The 23,979-nt window shown below is 37.7% G+C and overlaps 1 protein-coding gene across 2 annotated transcripts in view; it reads right to left on the minus strand.

The window, feature by feature from the left end:
• The window catches only part of LOC131062648 (phospholipid-transporting ATPase 2), a 183,553-nt gene that overhangs the window by 120,989 nt on the left and 38,585 nt on the right, over positions 1-23,979 (minus strand). For both annotated transcript variants that reach the window (XM_059209548.1, XM_057996354.2), the window contains exon 8: positions 1,639-1,743. In XM_059209548.1, coding sequence (XP_059065531.1) covers positions 1,639-1,743 — 105 coding nt within the window. The remainder of the gene's footprint in view (positions 1-1,638; positions 1,744-23,979) is intronic.

Genomic DNA, 23,979 nt, shown 5'->3' on the forward strand with positions numbered 1-23,979 from the left:
AATGGTACATGCAAGAGTGATTAGGTTGTGATTATACTGATCTGAATTAAGCTAGTAATTTACCAAACAATACACTAGTTGGGGAACTTAATGTTTTGTAGGCAGCAATTAAAGAAAACTCAAACCAAACAAGCCTGACAATTATCAAATAGCTGAACAAAATAGATTCTTATTTTAATTGAGATCTTATACAAAATGGGCAAACTGAATGAGAGGTGCCCCTACTTGTTGGGATCATAAACAGCTAGATAAGGAGAAATGTATAAGGAAAGCTAAAAAGTTTATTGGAGTTGTGTAATTTTGGTGCCCCTACTTGTTGGGATCATAACTCTTAGCCCATTACTCAAAATTTTAAGATCATATATGCATTGGAAAGCTTCGGTCATGAACTAATTAATCCAGGTTGAACAGAATCATGGTCAAAGTGTTGCATCATCAAATTTTGCTCAAAAGAGCCTCAAACATGCAAAATACAAAAACATAGAAAATATACTCAAAAAATGATTTTTCAAAAAATCGTAGTAGATCTGCCCAAGACTGCCACTCGAATGACCTGAGATGTTTTCTAGATCAAAAAACCCCTTAAATATGAAATATGGTCCACAATCCCCACAATTTATAATCTTGTTGGTTGATAATTTATTGCCTTCTACGTAGTAAGATAAATTAAATTTCATGTGCACGGTTTATTTGATTTACTAGCAAAGTTAATGTGAACACTTACCAATTTATCCATCAAGACTTTGACACTTCCATTTAGGAATTATTTTGTTATAAGCATCAGTCAAACAGAGAGAGGTTTATGATTTATGTTGTGTAATGCATATTATGTGGAGACATTCCTTTTCTAATCATATCTTTTCAACTTGATCCAATATTAAGTGGGCTATGAGCCTTTACACATAATTAAATTTGTGTATATTTAATAGAGCTTTAGGACCGTACCCTCAATGAACATTATTGATTCAACAAGCTGACCCACAACTAGAAAATTCTCATCTGTAGCATAGGGCCAGGGATTTCAAAAAACACAAGGATTGGAGAAATGCAATAGTTTTTTTAATGGGTACAAATTTGATTATGCATTCTCAAACATTTGACTCAAACAAATACAGTATTAGAGAGTAATATAAATGCAACGTGCATTCAAGAATTTCAATGAAAATTTTATTCCAAAGTGATTTGATTTCTTGGTACGTGAGCTTCCATTGTACTCCTTTACCATGGCCATTTTCCGGTCCACAATGTGCTGGAAATATAAGCACTAACGATCTGTTCAACTCAACCATATGTAGCATACTTCATTTAACAATATGAATTTCTAAAATAAATCCCTTTTCAAATATTGAACTCTAACTATCCAAGAAAATTTACAGCATTGAATCTTAGCAATACAATAATGATACCATTTGTAAGTTTCTGCAATCAACACGAGGAATGTATACTTACCAGCATTGCAAATCACAAAATCAATATGAGCTACATTTATCTACATATATGTAGATAGGTATGTATGTATGTGCAAAGGTAAAGCACTGGAAAATTTACGTACGCTAACCTTAAATTAGAGTGGTAATTATTTTCTTTAATTGAAATTCTAATATTAAGTGATGCTTCTTTTCAGCTGAGAAGGCAAACCTTAATAGATATGGGAATCATGATTGAGCACAGAAGCTCGAAACGCAGTGGAATGACAATAAACTCATACCATGGCCCATTTCTTGGATATTGCACATACCATTTCTGCAAAAGAAACAATAAGATTTGAGTTGATGTCATCCAAGCTTTTACCAATCCTATAAAAAAGCATCACCTCGGTGAATCATTTTTTAAAAATAAATGCAAAATCAAATTTGGTTCTAGGATTAAATGCATAAGATATCAATAAGGGAACATCCAAGGAACCGTAATAATCAAGAAAAATGCTGAAATAGACTTCTATGAAATGTTCACCAGTTTGTCAGGGCTTAAAATATCAATATTTCTATTGTAATATTGTTTACAAATATTTTCTCATACAAGCATCAACACAGCACAAATACAAGCTCTGGCAAGCTCTTGGTAGAGACTAATGCAAGTCCTTTACGAGCAAACACACTAAAAATCACTTATAAAAGACCAAGAGTCACTACTAAGAAATCCACTTAATTTTGAAACCACATCCATATTAGAAGTCCACTATGGAAGACTGTGAGTTACAACATAGATTTTCACATTAGATGTCCCTATGGGGATTTGAACTTGGATATCCTCAACAAGAAACCAGCAATTTAACCCATTAAGCTCAATTCCTAGGACTTAACAAAAAAACATTTTTCTATGTGTATTGTTTAACAAAATACAAATTATAGGACAAATAGAAGGTGAGGGGAGAAAAGAAAATGGAAAAGGAAAATATACGAGAATATTGTAATATAATACTGGAAAGCTTGCTTAATCTTGCAATAAGCAGTGCTATAAACAATCTATTTTTTTTTAATGAATAGAAATTACGATGTGTGGAGTGAACTGATGCCACAGATGGTTGTATTTCTCTTGCATTCTCATGCAAGAGAGGTCAAATGGGAGGAATGAATTTTCTTAATAGTTTGTCTTCATGGTAAGCGGAGCACATATAGAGTTAATATTCCCACAAAGCACATGCCTTTGGTGAGACAAAAAAGAGAGGAGAATGAGACAGCTTTTTACTTGTTTTTTTGCACTGTCCAACTATCCTTAGTATAATGTGAAAGAGGAATTAATTTCAGCTTTTTGCTTCAAACCCCATTTTGTGATTGCGCTGGACAAGTAATTTTCTTGGGTAAGGCACCCAAGAGCTACAAAAAAATGGTATTAATCACCAGATTTTGGTAAGAAGTTCACCAGACTTCACCTCATTCTTTAGGAGAAGCCTCAATCTATTCCCAAATAACTGTAGCAGGAAGAGAACGCTCATAAAAAATCACCTATTTCTCTTGAGCCATATATATTCTAGGAGATAATAGAAGGCTAAATCTCTTATCATCTCCTTGAACCTATAATTTTAATTCACAAAAATCAAGTTTGAAGCAAGAACCTAGATTCACTAAATAATACACAAGCCACACTCCACCTTGCAAAAGCCCAACTCCATAGTTGAGCAGAAATGAGGAATGGAAAAAGAGATGGTCATCGGACTCCTCATCCTTTCCAAACAAAAAGTACTTATAAGACAGATGCCAGGCCATTCTAATCAATCTATTGTACATCTATAATCAGCTTCTAATCAACAGCTGAGGGAAGGCATTTGCAATAGGGGACACAGATAGATCTATTTTATGCTGTGTGAATCTCTGTCTCCTTTTTTAACAGAAAGTAAAGATTTCACTTCCAACTACGAGGAGTTGAGTCTCAAACGAAAGAATCAAAATAAATTAAGAAATAACTTTGAATTGCAATCCTTCTTTCTTCCAGTGCCACAATTTTTCATATAAGATTGTCATAATCAACCTTTCTTAAACCAATGTTAGGGAGTTATCTATACTCAATCAATGACTGATTTTCATTGTAATAATCAGTCGTTGTAATTTCACAATACTTACAGTTATTTGAAAAAATTTAGAACTCTTTTTATTGATTTGGAATCACATAAAAATTCCTGCATGGAGCAGTTAAACTGAATGATCTCATCTAGCTACTTTTATAGCATGTGATGATGTAATGGTGACTTTCACAGGTCGACTACAACAGCTCACCAAATACATTCATAATAATGACCATACCGTCTTAATGGACATTCATACGTAACATCTAATGAGTATGGAATCATCACCATATCATTTGATATTGTGAACCATTTGGAATCAGGGTACGCTCATCATCATTCAAACTATTAATTTGCATTATTAAGCTTACCTATATTAAATTAGGATTGTCATTACCCAAATCAGATGTCTTCTAAATTAAAAAATATTTGTTATAATTTATAATGAATGCTCAGATGTTTCACACCTAGACATAATAAAGAAAATTCATTAGGATTACCAAATATTTCTAGACCTGTCCTGGCTGCGATAATGAACCTCAGGGATTACTAGGGTTTATGGATGTGGGATATGCTATTTAAGGAATATGATAACCTGAGTGACTTAGTGTCACCAAATTAATATTCATAATTTTGTATTCTAGTGTGCTCAACATTATCTTTGTTAGTTTGAATTTGTATGGCTATTGACAGTGAGAGATATGTTCACAATGTCAATTTGCAATGCATGGTATTTAGCAGATAAATTTGTAAATCCAATCTCTACCATTTGTTAGCACTGATGAAAAAATTATGGACATACTATCAGCTCTGTGGTTGGTGGAAAGGCACTCCCCTAATGCTCTTCCTTTCTATTATCATTCATTTTTTTAAGAACTTGGCTATCGGGCCTGAATGACCTCTAATTCATATGATGATCTTAATGTCATTTTGACCCACATTGGACTTTAAACAATGTCATCAATCTCTGATTCTTTAACTGTACTCAAAAACCTTTTGAATCATATAATCCAAAATCATTATGCATCCTTTTGGCTTTCAAATGGGATGACATCTAAATATTTGATCTTGAATGTGTTGCATACTTTGTGGCACCTCAGCATTCCTAGTGGCACCTCAGCAAGGAAATTTGAGGGATCACATGTGGAATTCAAGAGATCATTGATTAGAAGGTGAAATGTCCAGTCCAATTGTGCCCTTCTGTCATGCCTCCAACTTGATTCACAGCAGTACAAATCTTAAATCGCTGCCTCCAGACTGAGGCAAAGGGGATAAAAGGGGAGCAATTCATTTTTTGTGTTTAATTATTAACCTAAGTGTCATGCCCCCCCCCCACCAGACTAAGAGTCACAGCATCAATCACAGCCTATGATCTATACCCTAGGCAAAGTGATTAAAGTTACCAAGATGGGGTTGATTAATATTAAACATTTAATATTAATTAATAAAAGAATGTCATGGGCAGCAATTTTATTAAGCATTTAATTAACAAAAGAAGGCGGCGCTTAATTTATGAAAGGATACATCCTTTCCAAACGTAATGGTCTCAATGAAGAAGTGTGACTCCCCCTCCTTCAAGAATATAAAAGCGAGAATAAAAGATTTGAAAAGGGCATCAAGGAATCGAATGATCAAAGAACAAGTATAAAAGGAATCAAGGAATCAGAACTGATCTAAGAGCAGAAATAAATATTTAATAGCAGCAAATAGATTAAAAGATAAATTCTATGAATAGAGTAAATTATAGGCATCTATAAATGTGTTCAAGCCATAGTGATACTTGCAGAATTAATTATCTTTGTGAGTAATCTAAATGCTACTCTTTGTTATGGAAATGTAATATTAGATTTGTATAATAATCCATTTTCAATTTAGAGAAATGGATTGCAAATGGGAAGGACAGCCAGCCTTCCAAGTTCACAAGAGGTGAAGGCAGACTGGCCTTCATGCTCTTATCAAATACACCACCCGAGTTGGAATGGACGGCCAGCCTTCCATGCTTGTGGGCCAGGAGGTGGAATGAAAGACCGGCCTTCTATGCTCTTGGGTTTGATCAAGGAGGATGACCAGCCTCCAAGGTGAACTGAGGGATAGAAGGGCGACCACCCTCCATGCTCTCGCAATACAAGGGTGACCAACCTTGAGATTGTGGTTTCCAAACGTTTCAATGAATCGCTAATGAGATTATTATAGGAATTCACATTGGAATGGCTATTGTCTTAATTGGATTTCAATATGAATGATGTTTATGTGATAGCATGATGCCTACTAATGCTTAGTAATAACTAAAAAATTAAAATAGATGTTATCATGGCTTATGATTTAATGTCAATTTCTAGTGACTAATATTGAGTGTAGGACCTAGACTAGGATTCCTTTTATTAAGGTAAATTTATACTCTTAAATGTATTTCATTTCTTATTTTAATTGGAATTGTGGTTTTAGGAATATCCCAAAAAGGGACATTACACCTTCAAACTCAATCTTGTTGAATGTCTCTAGAGAAGCCAACTCAAAGGAGCTATGGGATAAGATAGAATATTTGTATTGGACAACGTTCCTACTGAACTATATTTTTCTTCAAAAGAACTTGTATTCTCTTGAAACGAATGATGATAAAGATGCGGCAAAGCATTCTAATCAATTCAACATTGTGGGAAGTTAATTATCGTTAATTGGTGTTAAAATTGAAGAAGAAAATAAACGTATTGCATTGTTATCTTTTTTTACAAGATTCATTGAACAATCTTGTTATGGCCATTACTAATACATCATCTTAGTCTTGTTATGGCTATTATTAGTACATCATCTAAGTCTAATCCTTAGGAGATTTATATCCTTGCTATTAAAAGAAATGAGGTAAATTCAAGGAGGATCTCACAAGGAATTCATTCTTTATGAAAGGTTGTTCCCAATACAAGGCAGCAAGGTATGTGGAAACACTTCCCAAACTAATCTTAAAGGAGAGTATTGTACAAATTTTAGACCTTTATAGTTATGAAAAAAGAGATACACATATAAAACATAAACAAAATTATACTGCAACACAAGTGTACATGGGGAAAGCCCTTTCAAGAGAAAAAACCCACACTCTAAACCAACCCAATATATTATTCAGTAATCTCAACATGGTTACAATACACTTACACAGCAAGCCTTTACAAGGGTATCATCAACTAGAGATCTGGAGTAATTCTGGCAACATAACAATACCTACAAACTCACTCTTCATACCTCCATCTCAAGTAACCAATAAATAGTAGACATAATACACAAAACCGTAAAATAGTACTTACAAAACCATCAGCTAAAATCACCAATGTTATGGCACCCAAATACCTAGTTAGAAAACCAACACTCAAATCCCAAGATAAGTTCACAAGCTAAAAATAGATATTCCTTCCACCTATCTTAAATGCACTATAATCCACTCACCAACTTGGGCGTAACACATATCATATATCGGTCAACAGCATAATGCCCTCTTACAACACTTTTCTATGTCCTCTATGATTTTACATTTTCAATGTAGGGCCCAACTTCTAAAGTCTATTGAGGGCCTTTTCTTTAAATTGTAGAGTTTGAAAAAATCTACACAAGCATCCCTAGAAGCAATGTTAAACAACTTGAAATTTTTAATTTTCCCAAAAACAAATTCTATAGCCAAAAAATTGAGTTCTTATGTTTAATAGTTTGAAAACTGCATTCTTTATGTACTTAACATTAGGAGCAAGGTTGAGACACCTTTCCTAAAACCCAAGAAAGAAAAGAAACAAGTTAGCAAATAGACAATAAAGATATATGATCAATCTGAATCTCTTGGAAAACCCAAGAAGAAATGTCCAGAAACCATGGTAAAATGGCCATTTTAAGAAGCAATATAAATTTTATATGGTTAAAAAAGATTAGGCCTTAATGATCCCTCTCCATAGAAATAAAGACCTCCACTAAAGAAGTAGAACGCATACTCGGCATCTTCAAGTATACATTCATGTCACGAGGCACGGATGATCAATTTGAGTGCCTTTTTTTATATGCTCCCCCATAATGAGCAGTTTTGTGAATATCAAATACGTATCCTTTGAACCTCTAAATATAGTTCATAGTATAGGATAGGTCCAACCTCTTCCTTTGGGCCTTTTGGTGAGTATCAATATCTATTTTTGTAATTTGGAACATTCCTCAAGGTATAATACCACTTCACTTTAGCCTATTTACAAGGTTTGGGAAAAGAAAATGAGATTTTTTCCATTCAATTGGCTAACCATATTTGATGCATGCAAACTACAGACAATATGAGCACTGAAATTTTAAAAAAGTTACATAAGGTTGAGAATCTCTTGGAACACCATTGCACAAGATTTTAGATGAGGTTAAATACCGTCCCAAATAGAGAGATGATCAAGCATAAGTTGGATACCGTTCTTGACGAGATTTGAAATCTTAAGTTGCTATTCATGGGTTTCATGAAACTTATTCTACATGTATTAGTGAGGTCGGGAAGGCCATAAGATGTAAGCTTTCTTATTCTTGAAATTAGATATATACATGACAAAGTACACCACCTAATCAAATGGAGTGCTTTTTTGATATGTTACACCAAGTTTTCAAGACAAGGAGGCACATTTCCAAGATGGTTTTTTGAGAGGCCATTTTTAAGAGGACAGTTGGGGCAGCTATTAAAAAAATAGGGAACAATTAAAAATATCGGAAATTTCATATACTCGTGATAACATTGATAAGGCATTCATCATATACATTATAGAACTTGAATACATAACATTAGAGTTGAATTGAGATTTCACATGAAATTCAACAAACAAATTAATAAAAATTAATTGCTTTCATTGTTAATGTGTGTATTATATAAAAATTACAATAGAATGCTCAAAGCCTACAAATTTCAACTGCAAAATGCCAAAAACAAGAAAATATGCCACTAACCCTAATTAATATCTAACTTTGTATCAAAATCAAAATCATGAATCTAAGTCATTGCCAGTATGAGGGATTGTCTTGTCCATTGGAACGCAACCAATCCCTTTTGTGTCTCCTCTTCAATCCATGTGGCATTTTCGAGATCAACATCCCAATGTGCAGTTAGAGTGGAACAATATTGTAATGTCCCCTATCAGTCTAGGTCCGTGTTGACGTGTATTTTGTACACCATCATACACAGAATAAAATACCAATAGGCATCTTATCCTCTCTTGAGAAAATAGTCTCTAACTGCTGAAGATTCGCGTAAAGGATCAGTTAGGTAGACTCCAAGGTTCTTTTAGTAGGGTCTCTACGTGTGGACAAGCTTCCAGTGGTATGATGTGATTTGCTGTTTCCTCCAAGGGGCCTTACGTATTCCGAAAGTTCAAGATTTTACTAAACTAAGAAACTTTTCAAAAATAACAAAAGAGTAGGGTTTGAAAGAGGTCTAATCTAATCTAACCCTAAGGATGACTTAGTATGGACAAGACTTGGCAAGATTCAACCAACTTCAATTTTGCCATAAGATAACAACTCAATTGAAATTAGTGCGATCTTCTAAGGTAATAAAATGATATTCAATGCATCAAAGATCAAAGACACTACCACGAAGGTACATATCCAAGATACAATAATGATTGAAGGTTAAGGGATTCAAGGTATTCTCCAGTCGACCACGCAAGGCGTTCCTACAATCAGCAAGAAGCTAGTGGTTTGGATTACGAATCCTACCAAAGATCAAGTCTCACACTATGTCCTTCAAATTAACAAGCTACTTTGATTGAGCATGATTCAAGTAAGTTAAACAACCATGAAGATAACTTAAGAAAGTTGCAACGAAACACCATAACTTCAATATTTCATTGATTTCCAAATCATCATGTACAACAATTGCTTGAATTTCTCTCTTCAAACTCAATCTTGCTACAAAATAAAATTGCTTCTAACTCTAATCTCTCTTCTCTATTACATCAATTATTGACTATTACACTATTAACTATTACCAAATGAAATGAAAAATGGGGGTATAAATAGCATCCCCAGTTACAATGAAAGGTCCAAATTGAAAGTAGATCAACGGTCAAGATCATGACACCTAAACCCTAATTAGGGTTTGTTACAAATGGCCTCCTTTTTACTGAACAATATTAAATGCATAGCCAAATATTAAATTTTGGCACAAAAACCTAGGAGACATAAACCGATGAGAAATAAGATGTCATGTCATCTGTAACAACCTTTCATCTAGAATCTTATTCCCTTTCCAATTCTCTTTCTTAGCATATGCAATGAATCTTGAAACGATTCCTTCGATTTCTGCGATTGGAATCTCGGGAAGATTCTTCATACTCTCTTCTAAGTGGATGACCTGATCGAATGCATCTAGAAGAGCTGCGTCCCATGAAGGTTCAAGTTCCTTCGTTCTTTCAATCAGGAGCATGGTGGCAAACATTTGATCATATTGCTCATCTGTAACATTTGCGTCCTTGCAAAAGATGATCTTGATTCTATCCTCTAATTCCTGCATATCCACATCTGTCTCGACTTCGATCCTTTTGCCAAGAATGGTACGAAGTACCTCAAATACTCTGTCCTGGATCGGATTGATCACCTCCTCAACTTGGCTACATCTAGTACTGATGTCTTCAAAGAAAACATTCTTCATATGGAGTAAGGTTGACCAATGGAACAAACTGTGAGATTCTCCTTCCAAGATCTTCTCCTGCGCTAAAATCTTCCTTGAAGTATGTTTAATAACTTTCAAGACAGGAATGATAACGTCCTTGGTATGGGCGAATGCAGCTACTGTTATCATCAAATTGTGGATCATCTCAAGAACCCGGATAGCTTGATGAATAATCTTCATCATCCTTGTTACAAACTCCATAGCCACTGTATGAGATCTATCCATCCAATTACTTGTACGTTGGACCATGTTCCTGAATCTTTCTGCTTCATTGATTGATTGAAGCGGCAATGCTTGTACTGGTGATCTAACTGGATCCTGACGTCCCAAAGGTTCATTGATGTGACTGAAATATGTCCTCCATGCACCGACCTCTCTCTCAAGCTTTCTATTCTTCTCCATTTCTTCTCTAAGCTTGTCTTTCAACGCTTCAAATGAATCGGTAGCATCATCTAAAGTCTGCTCTGCTGTAGATGGTCCTAACTCAAAAGTCTGTATATCATATTCTTCTGCTAGGATCTCACCTTCATATTTGTCTGCTGCCGGTGTAGCTATCTGCAATTTCCTGGATCCAGTCTCATCTCGAATCATCTTGGACATCTTGGTAGCCTTCTTCTTTTCTGTTACTTCATGTGAGCGTCCAACAAGGCTCTCTAAATCAATTGCATTGTCCTCGTCCTCTACTATGATCACCTTGGTTAATCTTTCCTTCAACCAATCTGGGATAATCGATCTTGTTTCTTGAACTTGAATCTCTTTATGCACTATTTCTTCTTGTCTGGGAGGAGATGTTATTTCATTGTCTTCTTTGTCTTCATCTAACTCATAGTCTTGGAGAGATCCATCGGATGAACCATGCTGTGCCTGTCCTTCTTCCTGCCTATCGTTCTGTACCATCGACTCCATGGATTCTTCCACTTGAATTGTTCTCTTCTCAGGTCTAGAAGAAGTACCGGATGATCGATCTCTGTTAGCCTCTTGTTTCTTCTTGGAAGACTCTCTCTTTCCAGGTCTCTCTTTCCTCTTCGAACCTCTTGAATGGAGATTGCCCTCACTGGCACATCGAAGGTTTCCTTCACCTGAATTTCTAGGATTAGGATTGCCTTCACTCACACTAGCTCCACCTTCAGCAGGTTTCTCTTCCAAAGTGAAAGTCATGGCTATGCCTTGTTCTCTCAACTTCTGATGCTGAATGTCAACCCATCTGCGAGTACAAGACAAGACTGGTGCCATCAAAGTATCTAAATCCACGACCTCGGGCTCATTCCAATCTAACCTTATTGTTTTGCTTTCTCGATCATAGGAAGACTGGATATGTCTGCCACTGTCCTGAGCTTGGTCAGCCACTCTGTAAATCCTGCATTTCCTGATGAAATCCAAAGGCAATCTAGAATGCATTTTTCGTTTCACTTCAAGATCATCTAAGAGATTCATCATAAAATCTTCAATCTGATACTCATGTCTAAACTTTCTGCCGACTGTCTCCTCTAAATGTCCATGTGGATCAAAGCTTTCTCTCAAAGCAAAAGATGAAAAAGAATACAAGGCTAACTCCTTCTCTGCGTCATCCATAGCTAAAGCATTAGGACATACCTCAACTGAATTACCCAAAATAATAGGTACTGGAACTCCATTCTGATGTCTGTGTCTGAATGCCTTCACATATGCTGCCAACTGTCTTGTTACTTCAAGTAACACAATTCTGTCTGTCGGATATCTCGGCAACATGTATGGAGGTAAAGGACATCCATGCACTCTAATATAAGTGAACTTGGGAAACTGAATGAACCAAGCACCGTACCTCTTTATGAATTCCTGGGCATCCTGAGATAATCTGTTGTGAATTCCACCTTGCAGCGTCCTGGTGATGTTCATCATGAAAGTATCATTAACCAACTTATAGTTGCTCCCTGGCGGATGATGCAAGTAGGCATAGGAATCACAAGCTCTGACCTCGCCGGGTCCTCTTCCAATCACTCCTCTGTGAGGTAGTCCTGCGTATTCAACACTCCTGATCAAGGCATAGATGACATACGAACTCATGTGGAAGGACTTAGTAGCCTTGAGTCTCCTCAACTGTACGTCCAAGCAATGGCTAATTATCCTAGCCCAATGTATCGTACCTTTCCCTTGAACAATCACCTGGATGAAATAAAACATCCACTTCTCAAAATAGAAGGCATGAGGAGCTCCAGTAACTCGGTTGAGCATGGTAATTAAATCTCTGTACTCCTCCTGGAAATCAATCCTGTGCGGTGTGTTCGGGACCTTGCTCAGACGGGGACGGCTCTTAAGTAGCCAGTTCTTATTGATAATGCTTAGACAAGCATCTGGATCATCTTCGTACATTGATCTGGCTCCTTCTATGCTCTTGTATATCATGTCCCTGTGCTCTGGAAGATGGAAAGCTTCACTTATAGCTTCCTCTGAAAGGTACGCCAAAGTGTTTCCCTCATTGGACACGATCGTGTTGGACTGTGGATCATAGTGACGAGCACACTCGATCATCAACTCGTGGCACTGAACAGCTGGAGGAAAGCCGGCCGCCTTAATGATGCCACTCTCGATTATTCTCCGGGCGACAGGTGATGGCTTGCCAATGTAAGGGACCTCTCGAAACTTCTTCGTGCTGAAGTTCCCCAAGTTGGTATCTCCAATGTTGTTCCACTTCGACACGATCTTGGTCTCCACTTCTTCGGTCTTCTGATCTTCTTTCATGAGAGCTGAGCGACTGGTGGATGCTCCCGCCTTCGGGGTCGCCATACCTACACAACATTTCATAATGAGAACTAGATTTTGCAATAAATAACATAGATTAGAGGATAAATTTTAGGAAACGTCATGATAAGTCTTTAGAGTTATCATTTCCTAAAAAATAACGATTGAGCTAAGAATTCAAAATTCAAAATTCAAAAATTCAAAATATGACGATGAATAAATAAAACAATAAAATCAAATCGCCATACCTCAATAGAGAGCTAACTCTAGAATGCAAAAAGAACAAAATTCGCCTAGGCAAGATTGAGGTATAGATGGTCTTCAACGTGATCTCCTCAAGATAGTAATTTCGCCACCTTTTGTGTCCTTGACGTGATCTTCAAATTCCCCTTTAACGTGATCTTCAAGCCTTGGCAAATTCGCTCAATATAGATTCGCACCACCTTGGAAGTTACTAGCGCCACCTTGGATTGATAGTTCGCACCACCTTTGATTAATAAACTCCAAATCGCACTTTCAAACACAATTTTGCACCTTCTTCCTCAAAATCGCATGTAAGATAGGTAAAATGATGATGTGAAAATGAAGATTTCACTCTCCCTTTATAGCGCTCACCTCTCCATTCACCCCCAAGGCCGACTTTTATAAAAAAATATAGCAATTAAAAACGATTTTTTTTATAAAATAACAAGGCCGACTCTCCAAACCAAGCGCTCTTTTTAATTTTTTATTAATTAATTAATTAATTATTAAATGCCTTTTATTTTTAATTAATAAACTTCGATTTTTTTACAAGGCAAAAAAATAATTAATTAATACCAAGCGCAATATTTAAATGCCATTTTTAATTAAAATATCGATTTTGCTAGCATTTAAATAAATTCAAAAATGTTTATTTGAGCGCCAAAATATTTTGAAAATGAAGTATACGTACCTCATCGCCCTGGTCCCTTGGAGAGGGGCAGGAGCGATCCATCATGTTGGTCTTGATTTTTGCATTTTTGACGTTCCACCTCTGCATTTCTACGTTCAAATCATCATTTTTGTCGGGTCCTTCGAGTTTGATTGAATTGCATGTGTGAAGGGATGCCCTTGGATGTAATATCGCCCTGGTCCCTTGGAGAGGGACAGGAGCGATCCTAATGTTTTCACTTGAAATTCTCCATTTTGACATCAACTTTTCCTTGTATGGTGAATAATAATTTTGCTTGTTCATTCCATGCTCGTCCCACTTGCTTTTCACAAGACATTTCGATGTTTAAAGGATCATCGCCCTTGTCCCTTGGAGAGGGACAGGAGCGATCCTTGTCTTTCTCCATTTTAAGCTCAAATCGGTGATATTTAACGTCCATTTCCCTTTGCATCGCCTTCCAAATGATGATTAAAACCATGTGCGACTTTATCTTAACGTGATCTTCAAAGGATATCATGTGTTTTGGCAAATATCGCCCTGGTCCCTTGGAGAGGGACAGGAGCGATCTCCATGTCCTAGCTCAAATTTGTAAACATTTGATCTTCGTTCTTCGTTCATTGTCTTCCAAAGGTCGTCTTTAACTTCACCAATCCTTGCATTGTCTTGATTTTGAAGGAGCATGAATGTTTTTGATGAAATCGCTTTGGTCCTTGTCCAAAGGACAGGAGCGATATAGACTCCTTAGCTTAATTGATAACATTTGGACGTTCCAAACTTTGATATATCACTTTCAAAAGACGCCTTGAACCTTGTATGACCTTGTGAAGCCTTGTCTTAACGTGATTTTTGCATGAATCGGTCAATACCTTCAACATCGCTCTGGTCCCTTGGAGAGGGACAGGAGCGAAGTTCAACATTTTGAGCTTGTTCTTGTTTTGATCAACTTGCAATTGTCTTCATCGTGTAGAATGAAGCCCTTTTCGATTCCCTTGGATACTTGGGACGTGATCAACTTTCAAATTTCATGTCCTTATACAAATTTCGCTCTGGTCCCTTCCTGAGGGACAAGAGCGAACTGGGGATTTGAGTGCAAATTCCTTCAACGTGACGACCTTTGTAACTTCGTGCTTGATTGAAATGCCTTGAAACGCCTTGGCCACCTTGTTCCTCGTCTTGGAATGTCTTGAACTTGAATAAGAAGCAATATAACCATCATATCGCCCTAGTCCCTTGGAGAGGGACAGGAGCGATTCTAGCTCTGTAGGCCTTATTTCACTTCGTCATCTTCAAAATTTATATTCAACGGATTCGTCATGTTCCATTCCATTCATCTATGCCTTGAGGCCGGTTGCAATTTAGCAAGAAAATCATCTATAACAAAAATCGCTCTGGTCCCTTCCTAAGGGACAGGAGCAAACTAGGCATTTTGGGACCCTTGTTGACGTTTCAAAATCTTCAATTTGTATTCAATGAATTCATTTCACCGTCTTTCTTGCCTTCAAACACAAACTTGACTTGATCTTTGCCTGAATCTCGCCTTATGAAAAATATCGCTCTGGTCCCTTGGAGAGGGACGGGAGCTACAATGTATTTCGCCCTGGTCCCTTCCTGAGGGACAGGAGCGATTTTGGCATTTTGGACCATTTTTCTTCATGTTTGCTCTTCAAGTTATATTCATTTGATAAAACATCTTCGCTTGGACCTCTTCAAATCGTCAAGTCGTTGAAATCTTGCAAGGACAAAGCAAAATTTGATTTGTAGCTCCGGTCCTTCACTGAGGGACAGGAGCGAACTTGACCCCTGGAGGCATTTCCGTGTTCATGAAAATCTTCAATTTATATTCAACGGAAAGATCACGCCTTCCTTGATCACTTCCAATTCGTAACTCATCTTGACCCTGCAGGAATAGTAAGATATTCGAAAACGAGCTCCGGTCCTTCACTGAGGGACAGGAGCGATTTTGCTCCTACAGGCCAAAATAACATGATTTTATACATTTTATCACTTCACAAGGCGAAAACAAATCATTCTCAATGTCCGGGATCAAAAATCAAAAAACTCAAAATTTGGTCAAAAATATTCAATTGGACAAAAATTCACATTTCATCATCAACACTTAGACAAATTTAAGCTTTGTACTCAAAATTCCAATTGAAAATAGACCAATTTGGCGAAAACATTGCATTCAAAATTTGCATCCTTCGAAAGGAAGCTCAAAAGCTCTCAAAACTGACCGGATTCTGGCTTGAAAAGACGTTAATTAAAACCCTAAGGGTTAACCCTAAATCCAGACAACTGACCGACTAACAAAATCCTAAAAGCGAAGCGAAAAGCGAGCGAAAAACGAGCAAAAAGAGGGGGTCCCCATTTGCAATGGGGCGATGTGTGAAATGGTCACAACAGTCCGGAAATAGGGACTACTACTTCAATTCATCACACTTGCACTATCTAATCTTTGTAACTGAATTATGGTTTGGACAATATCACTTGCTATTTCTGTTATGTACAATAATCTACATGCTAAAAGTGAATTTATTGGAAAAATCACATTTATAACCTTTTTAAAGATCCTTCCTCATTATTATTTTTCTCTCTCCTCCAAGCACTCACTCTCCCACTAGATAAAAAGGTTATAAATGTGATTTTTCCAATAAATGGGAATAAAGATTAAAAGGGCAAATATACGAGATACTAAAAGTGGAGCCTTTAGTAAAGGGTCTTAAAGGCAAGTAAGTGAAAGATTAAAAGATTTTATTAAGACCATAAAAAGTGAATATTATGAATTTATTTATTTTAAGTGAACTCAATATTAAAACATAAAGTGGGCTCCCACTTGAAAACCCTCATTAGGGCATAGCTTTTGGAGGCTATTAAAAGGGTTATTTGGAGATCATTTGTTATGTTATTGTTGTTAATTCACCTTGCCTCCTTACAGGAGCTTGCTGGACCAGATTTGAGCAGGTTGTGGAGACAAAAACCTCCATTAGCAAACACACTTGCAGTTGTGGGAGATCAACCAAGAGCGTGCAAGGGAAATCTCATAGCAGGGGTTTCAGTGGAGCTTCAAAGATTTTCAGTTTTGAAGAGTTGCTTGTTGAAATCTTAAGTGAAGTGTTTGTGTACCAGGCCGCCCCCTATTTTGGCTCATTGGTAGCTAAGGAGAGGGTTTCTTATGCAAATTTAAGGAAGTTAGAATATATTTACTGAATTTTCTGAGTCAGCTCCTTGCTTGCTAAGCTGACCCCTTTATTGGGCATATTTGGAGCAAGGCAAAGCCATTACCCTTGCTGTTTGGTATTGGTTGTTTAAGTTTTTCACTATCAATAAAGATAGAGGTAGTTTTGTTGATAGTTTTCAAGCTTTTTGAGATTTTGAATCAGATTTCTAAGTGAGGTGCTTGCTAGTTTGGCTGATCCCTTTCTTGGCCATATTTGGAGGTAGAGTAGCTATTTTGATGCCATCTAATCTTCAGAACACGAGGTTCTTCCCTTTGCAGCAGTTTGCAGTATGATTTCTACATCAGACCTGAAACTTTTGTAATCAGATCTATGATAGTAATGAAATAGTTTATCTAAGGTTGAGTTATCATATCTCTTGATTATGAAGTAGAAGTACTTGTTACTATTGTTGTTTATTCATTGAAAAACTCTTATAAACACACAAAATCGGTGTATAAGTACAAGACCAAGGTTTAGAGGCAGTTCACAGTGCCGCACACTAGGGTGGGACATTACAGGAGGGTACATGACAAATAATTAGGAGTCTATCAATCAAGTCACAGGGTACTGTGCATAGCTACCAACTTCTCTAATCATTGACAAGCCAAATCCTCTTGATTGACTATATGAAGTTGTATGCAAGGTTGAGGGGCAACAACCTTCACAGAATTTGAAGGCAATGACCCTAGTAGGGTTGAAAGGCAATGCCTCTCAAGAGGATCAAGGGGCAACACACCCAATGGGATCAAGGGGCAGCAACTTTGAAACCACACAAACCTTCAAGGTATATGCCATTTTTCATAATTTTATCCTTTTAAGTTAATACTATTAGAATAATATTCTTTATTGTATTAATGGTCAATTATGTAGAATAATGTAACTATTGTATTTTTTAGATTCTTTCTAATAACGATTGTTTCTTATTTAGAAACATCGTCCTCTTGTATATTATTTAATGATTGTTTGATCATTTGTAATTAATCAATCTAAGTTTTTTATCAATTACTCTCTAGTAATATGGTATCAGAGCCTTCAGAACCGGAAAAATAAAAAATTTGAGATTTCTTGTTATTCTGAAAATTTTTGAAAGGAATTTTTTTTAGAAAAATTTCAAAAGTTTTTCGCAATCTTTCTGGGCAATTTTGCAAAGTCGTGTTTGTCATTTTCGTGATTTCCTTCCTCAGCATCGTGGGTTTGCTACACCCGACGCATCGTCATTTCTCTCTGCACGTGATTTTGGAACGAAGACCCTTTTGTTATCCATCGCGATTTTCTTGTTGCGCAAAGCATTTTTCCCGATGGCCCTTTGTTTGCATGCGACGGCCTCTGTGAAATCGTGGTTGCTTGGTTCATTTTCGTGACCTTCGACACGATTTCCTCTTTTAGCCTGCATTTTTCCTGTGCATGACGACGCGATTTCGCGTCCTTTCGTCTTTATCCGTGGTGGCTTTGCATTTTGTGACTTCTCTGCTCCACGCGACGTATCTGCAATGTCAGTTGTAGTTGTTTTCGCATGAGGGTTTGTGTCTTCCGACGTTTTTTTCTATTTGCAATCACACAACCTCCCATCCCTCTCTCTGTGCGATTTTAAAATCGCAACGCATGGTCGTTTTTTTCTTTGGTTGCATTTCACGATTTTCACCAAAAATCGTGTTGGCCTGAGACGATTCTTGTGGATTTCGGCATTTTTTTCTGCAGTTTCGGTGACGGGATTATTTCTCCCACGTTTCACCTTCTTTGCAACGGTGTTCTCCAATTTTTTCTGTCATTTTTTGACCTATGTCTAGGGTTTTGATGGAAACCCTCTATTCATTGTTGCCTTCGAAAATCAAACACCAGATTCCTTCTGTGTTTTTTATTCTCTTTTCTAGGTCAGCCGAAAATTTTTCTCGAAATCCATGCCAGTCGTACTTCATTTTTAAGTTTGTACATGCATCTGCTTCTTTTTTTTGCATTGGGATTCGTGCTTCCTATTTCGTGCTATCGCCTCTTCTTTTTTTATTTTCCATTCATTGGGAAACGTGCAAGATGGCATCATTGATCAACTTAATGTTGGAAGGCAGTCAGAGATTCAACGGTAAAAATTATAAAACCTGGAAGCAGTGCATGCTGACAATCTTCAAATATCACCACCTTGATGATCTTGTTTTGGACAAAGAATCTCGTCCTACCGCAGCCAGATTAGATCAGGACAAATTTGATGATTGCAATAGAGAAGTTGTCATGCTTCTTAAGCTCTCTCTCACAGATGACCAGTTACCTCAGTTTCCTTCTGGCAAATCAGCCTCAGAAATCTGGAAGCATCTAAAGGAATTGCATGAAACATCCGACAAAAGCCGAGCGTTCTTCCTGCAGAACCAATTGTTCTCCATCATGATGAACGCATGTCCTTATAGGAGCATCTCACAAAGATTAAGGACATTCGAGATCAGCTCGAAGCTATACGACGAAAAATGGAGGAAGAGGATATGATAGTCATAACCCTGAAGAATCTACCAAAATCCTACAAGCACTTCATAGAAACTCTCAACATTACGTCTAAGAATGTTGATTTGAAATCTCCAGAGTTGTGCACCAAACTTCTGCAATAGGATCGTTGGAAACAACAGTTTGGTAGCGGTGCCACTTCGTCCTCCTCAGAGCGAGCCTTTGCAGCCAAATCCTTTCACAAGGATATAGACCAAGCTCAGTCCTCTCAGTCATCTCAGCAAAAGGGCTCCAGTAAGTCTCGGGATGGTTCAAAGAAGAAGAAGGTTCAGTGCAACTATTGTCATATCCTCAGAGCGAGCCTTTGTAGCCAAATCCTTTCACAATGATAAAGGCAAGGCTCAATCCTCTCAGTCATCTCAGCAAAAGGGCTCCAGTAAGTCTCAGGATGGTTCAAAGAAGAAGAAGGTTCAGTGCAACTATTATCATAAAAATGGCCATATGATCAAGGATTGTCGCAATTGGATAGCTTACGAACAGCAAAAGCAAGGAGGGTCTCAGCCTAAAGCCAATGTCGCTGAGCATACAGAGCAGAAAGAGTCTGCCTTTTACGCCTTCATGGCTAAAAGACCTGCAAACCATGTGAAATCTTATGCTTGGTATATAGATTCTGGTGCATCTCGGCATTTCACTCATAGGCGTGATTGGTTTACAGAATTCTCTCCCTATACTGATTCAGTTATTTTTGGAGATGAAAAGTATACCATTGTCGGCAAGGACAACGTTTAGATACAGTCTGGTGAGAGGAATCTCATATTCCTCAATGTGTACTACGTTCCTGGCATGGAACTGAACCTTCTCTCTGTGAGTCAGATTATGCGGCATTCTCCTCAACGTGATGTCATCTTCAGTGCACATAAGTGTTCGATTGTTGATCGTGCGACATGCACTATTGTTGCTGTTGGTATTGAGGATCATGGTCTTTACAAACTTGTGGATATAGGTGATTCTCTTGAGCATGCCTTCGCAACAAAATCCTCCTCTATCACCTGTCTATGGCATCAATGATATGGTCACCTGAGCATTCATTACCTTGCTCAGCTTGTTCGAGAAGATTTAGTACATGGCCTACCTGAAGTTCAAACTCAAAATCAGCGAATTTGTGAAGCTTGTCAGGCTGGGAAGCAGCACAGGACGTCGTTCAAGGATGGTGACTCATGGCGAGCATCTAAGGTACTAGATTTGGTCCACACTAATGCATGAGGTCGAATGAATACTCCTTCTGTTACTGGGTGCAGTATTTCTTACTTTTTGTTGATGATTTCAGTCGTAAAATATGGATGTACTTTCTTAGACAGAAATCAGATGTGTTTCCTCTATTTCAGAAATTTAAGGCCTTAGTAGAAAAAGAGTTTGGTTGTTCTATTATTACTCTTAGGTCTGATAATGGGGGAGTTTTGTTCTACTGCTTTCTCCACTTTCTAAGATACACATGGCATAAAACGTCAGTTAACCACACCATACACCCCTCAGCAAAACGGCATTGTAGAACGTCGCAACTGCACCATTACAGAAATGACTAGGTCTATGTTGGGACACAGAAATATTCCTAAAAAGTATTGGGCAAAAGCAGTGTTTACTGTCGTCTATCTCCTTAATAGGTCTCCCACTCATGATGTTAAGGGGAAGACTCTTGAGGAAGCCTGGACTGATTGCAAACCCAAGATCAGTCATTTGAAAGTTTTTGGCTCTCTCGCATATGTCTGGATTCCAGATTCCAAGCGCTCAAAGTTGGATTCCAAGAGTCAAAAGCTTATGTTTACAGGGTACAGTGACAACCATAAGGCTTACCGGCTGATTGATGTAGACACTGATCGTCTTATCTTCAGTCGTGATGCTGTCTTTGATGAAGATCAAGGACCATTTCAGCTTTCCTTGTCTGAGCAGAATTTTGAGGATGAGCCTTTGAAGGCTTCGAATTTGGGTGTTCGTCTTCCATTTGGTTCACCTAATGGGAGGGATGATGCAGATTATGTATTTGATGATGCACTGCCTGAATTTCCTCCGAATGATGCTAATCTTCCACCTGTTCCAGATCCTCTTCCACCTCCAGTTCCAGTTATTCCTCCTACATCTGATGTTGGCACATCTACTCTCTCGCCTAAATGGTGGGCTAAGACAATCAGTGATCTTCATCCTGATGAGCTCATTGAGAGTAAATCTTCCAGAAATAAGGGCAAGCAACAAACTATAGTTAACTTTTCTCTCATGGCCAACATTCATAGTATTTATGAGCCTCGGACCTATACAAAGGCCAAAGGGATTCCTGAGTGGGAACAGGCAATGGACGCATAATACCAGAGCCTTCTGAAGAACAACACCTAGGTTCTCTCTGATCTTCCTCCAAGGAAGAAGCCCATTAGCTGCAAAGGGGTCTATAAGGTCAAGTATCATGTAGATGGTACCTTGGATAGATACAAGGCCAGATTAGTTGCTCGAGGATTCACACAGCGGAAGGGCAGTGATTATGAGGAGACCTTTGCTCCTACTGCCAAGATGACTACCATTCATCTACTTCTCGCTATTGTATCTCAGTTTGGATGGAAAGTCCATCAGATGAATGTTAAGAGTGTCTTCCTCAACGGTGAGTTGCAAGAATAAGTCTACATGACGCAACCTCCTGGATTCAAGGTTGCCGGCAAAGAATATCAAGTATGTAGACTCATTAAAGCACTCTATGGACTCAAACAGGCTCCTCGAGCATGGTACATTAAGATTGATCAGTACTTGGTTGCGAATGGTTTTCAGCGTAGTCCTTCTAACAGTAATCTGTATATCAAACACTCTGGTGATGATATCCTCTTTCTTGTTGTCTATGTGGATGATTTGATCATTACTAGTAGTTCAACACATTTGATTGCAAAAATCAAACAGGACCTGTGCAAGGATTTTTATATGACAGATTTGGGGCTTCTCCATTATTGTTTAGGTGTTGAGGTCTGGCAAACTGATGGTAGCATTTTTATTTCTCAGTCTAAGTATGCGAGGAACTTGCTTGACAAGTTTCGAATGCAGGATTGCAAACTTGCTTCCACACCTATGGAGACAGGTCTGAAGTTGTCAACCAAGTCTGATTCTCCTCCTGTAGATGAAACACAATTTTGCAGTGAGCTACATTTCACGGTTCATGACAGCCCCCAAGGGTGATCATTGGGTTGCAACGAAGCGTGTCCAGCGTTATGTGAAGGGCACCTCTGATTATGGACTTCTGTACACCGGAGTCATGATCCTAGACTCAGTGGGTTCACAGATTCAGATTGGGCAGGTTCGGTTGATGACAAGAAATCAGCCTCTGGATATGTGTTCAGTTTGGGATCCAATGCAATCGCATGGACTAGTAAAAAGCAGCAGGCAATGGCTCTCTCCTTGACGGAAGCTGAGTATCGAGGAGCAGTTAAGGCAGCCTGTGAGGCAGTTTGGCTTCGTCGAATGCTTGTGGATATGCAAATATCTCAAGCAGGTCCGACTCCCTTGTTTTGTGATAATCAAGGAGTGCTCAAACTTGCCAAGAATCTTGTCTTCCATGAAAGGACCAAGCACGTGGAAACTCACTGTCACTTCATCAGAAAGCTTGTTGAAGACGGCTCAGTTCAATTGCTGTATGTTCCAATAGCAGAGCAAACAACAGATATTCTCACCAAGTCGCTCAGTCTAGATAAGTTTGTTAAATTCAGGAGGCAGCTTGGTGTTGTTCACAGATTGACCATTAAGGGAGGGTATTAGAATAATATTCTTTATTGTATTAATTGTCAATTATGTAGAATAATGTAAATATTGTATTTTTTAGATTCTTTCTAATAACAATTGTTTCTTATTTAGAAACATCGTCCTCCCGTATATTATTTAATGATTGTTTGATCATTTGTAATTAATCAATCTAAGTTTTTTACCAATTACTCTCCAGTAATAAATACTATAGTTTTAATGCTCTCTTGCTTTCGTATCACTACTATTATGTTCTCATCTCACAATTGCTCTCCTTCTTTACCTTCTTCTTCACAATATGGAAAATGGCAAAATGAGATTGTTTTCTATTTTTAGTTGTTAGTGTCCTTTTTAGGTTTAGGGTTGGTGTAAAGGGGTGGGTAGTCCTTATGGGCCCCCCATCCCTTCTCTTTTCAATTTTGTGTTTTTTTTTAAATTGCATTTTAAGCTGACTGGGCAGTCGAGGACATCTAGCTGTCCCAAGTACAGTTGAGATAGTTTAATTGATTCGACTGAAGACCTACACACTTCCTTCTAGTTGTTGGCTTTCAACAATGTATATAATCTGAGTATTTAGGTTTGCAGGATGAATATATATATATATAGCATATAGCATATATGTCATCAACAAATTATACAGCAGATATAGTGGATTGGTTTCCAGTTTCCACGTATGAACACAGCATATATCGTGGATTGGTTTCCACGTATGAACACACAGCAGATATGATTTGTTTCTACAGCAAATTTACTATCTACAAGTCACAAG

This window comes from Cryptomeria japonica, chromosome 8 (assembly GCF_030272615.1).
Source record: "Cryptomeria japonica chromosome 8, Sugi_1.0, whole genome shotgun sequence".
Classification (NCBI taxonomy): Eukaryota; Viridiplantae; Streptophyta; class Pinopsida; order Cupressales; family Cupressaceae; genus Cryptomeria; species Cryptomeria japonica.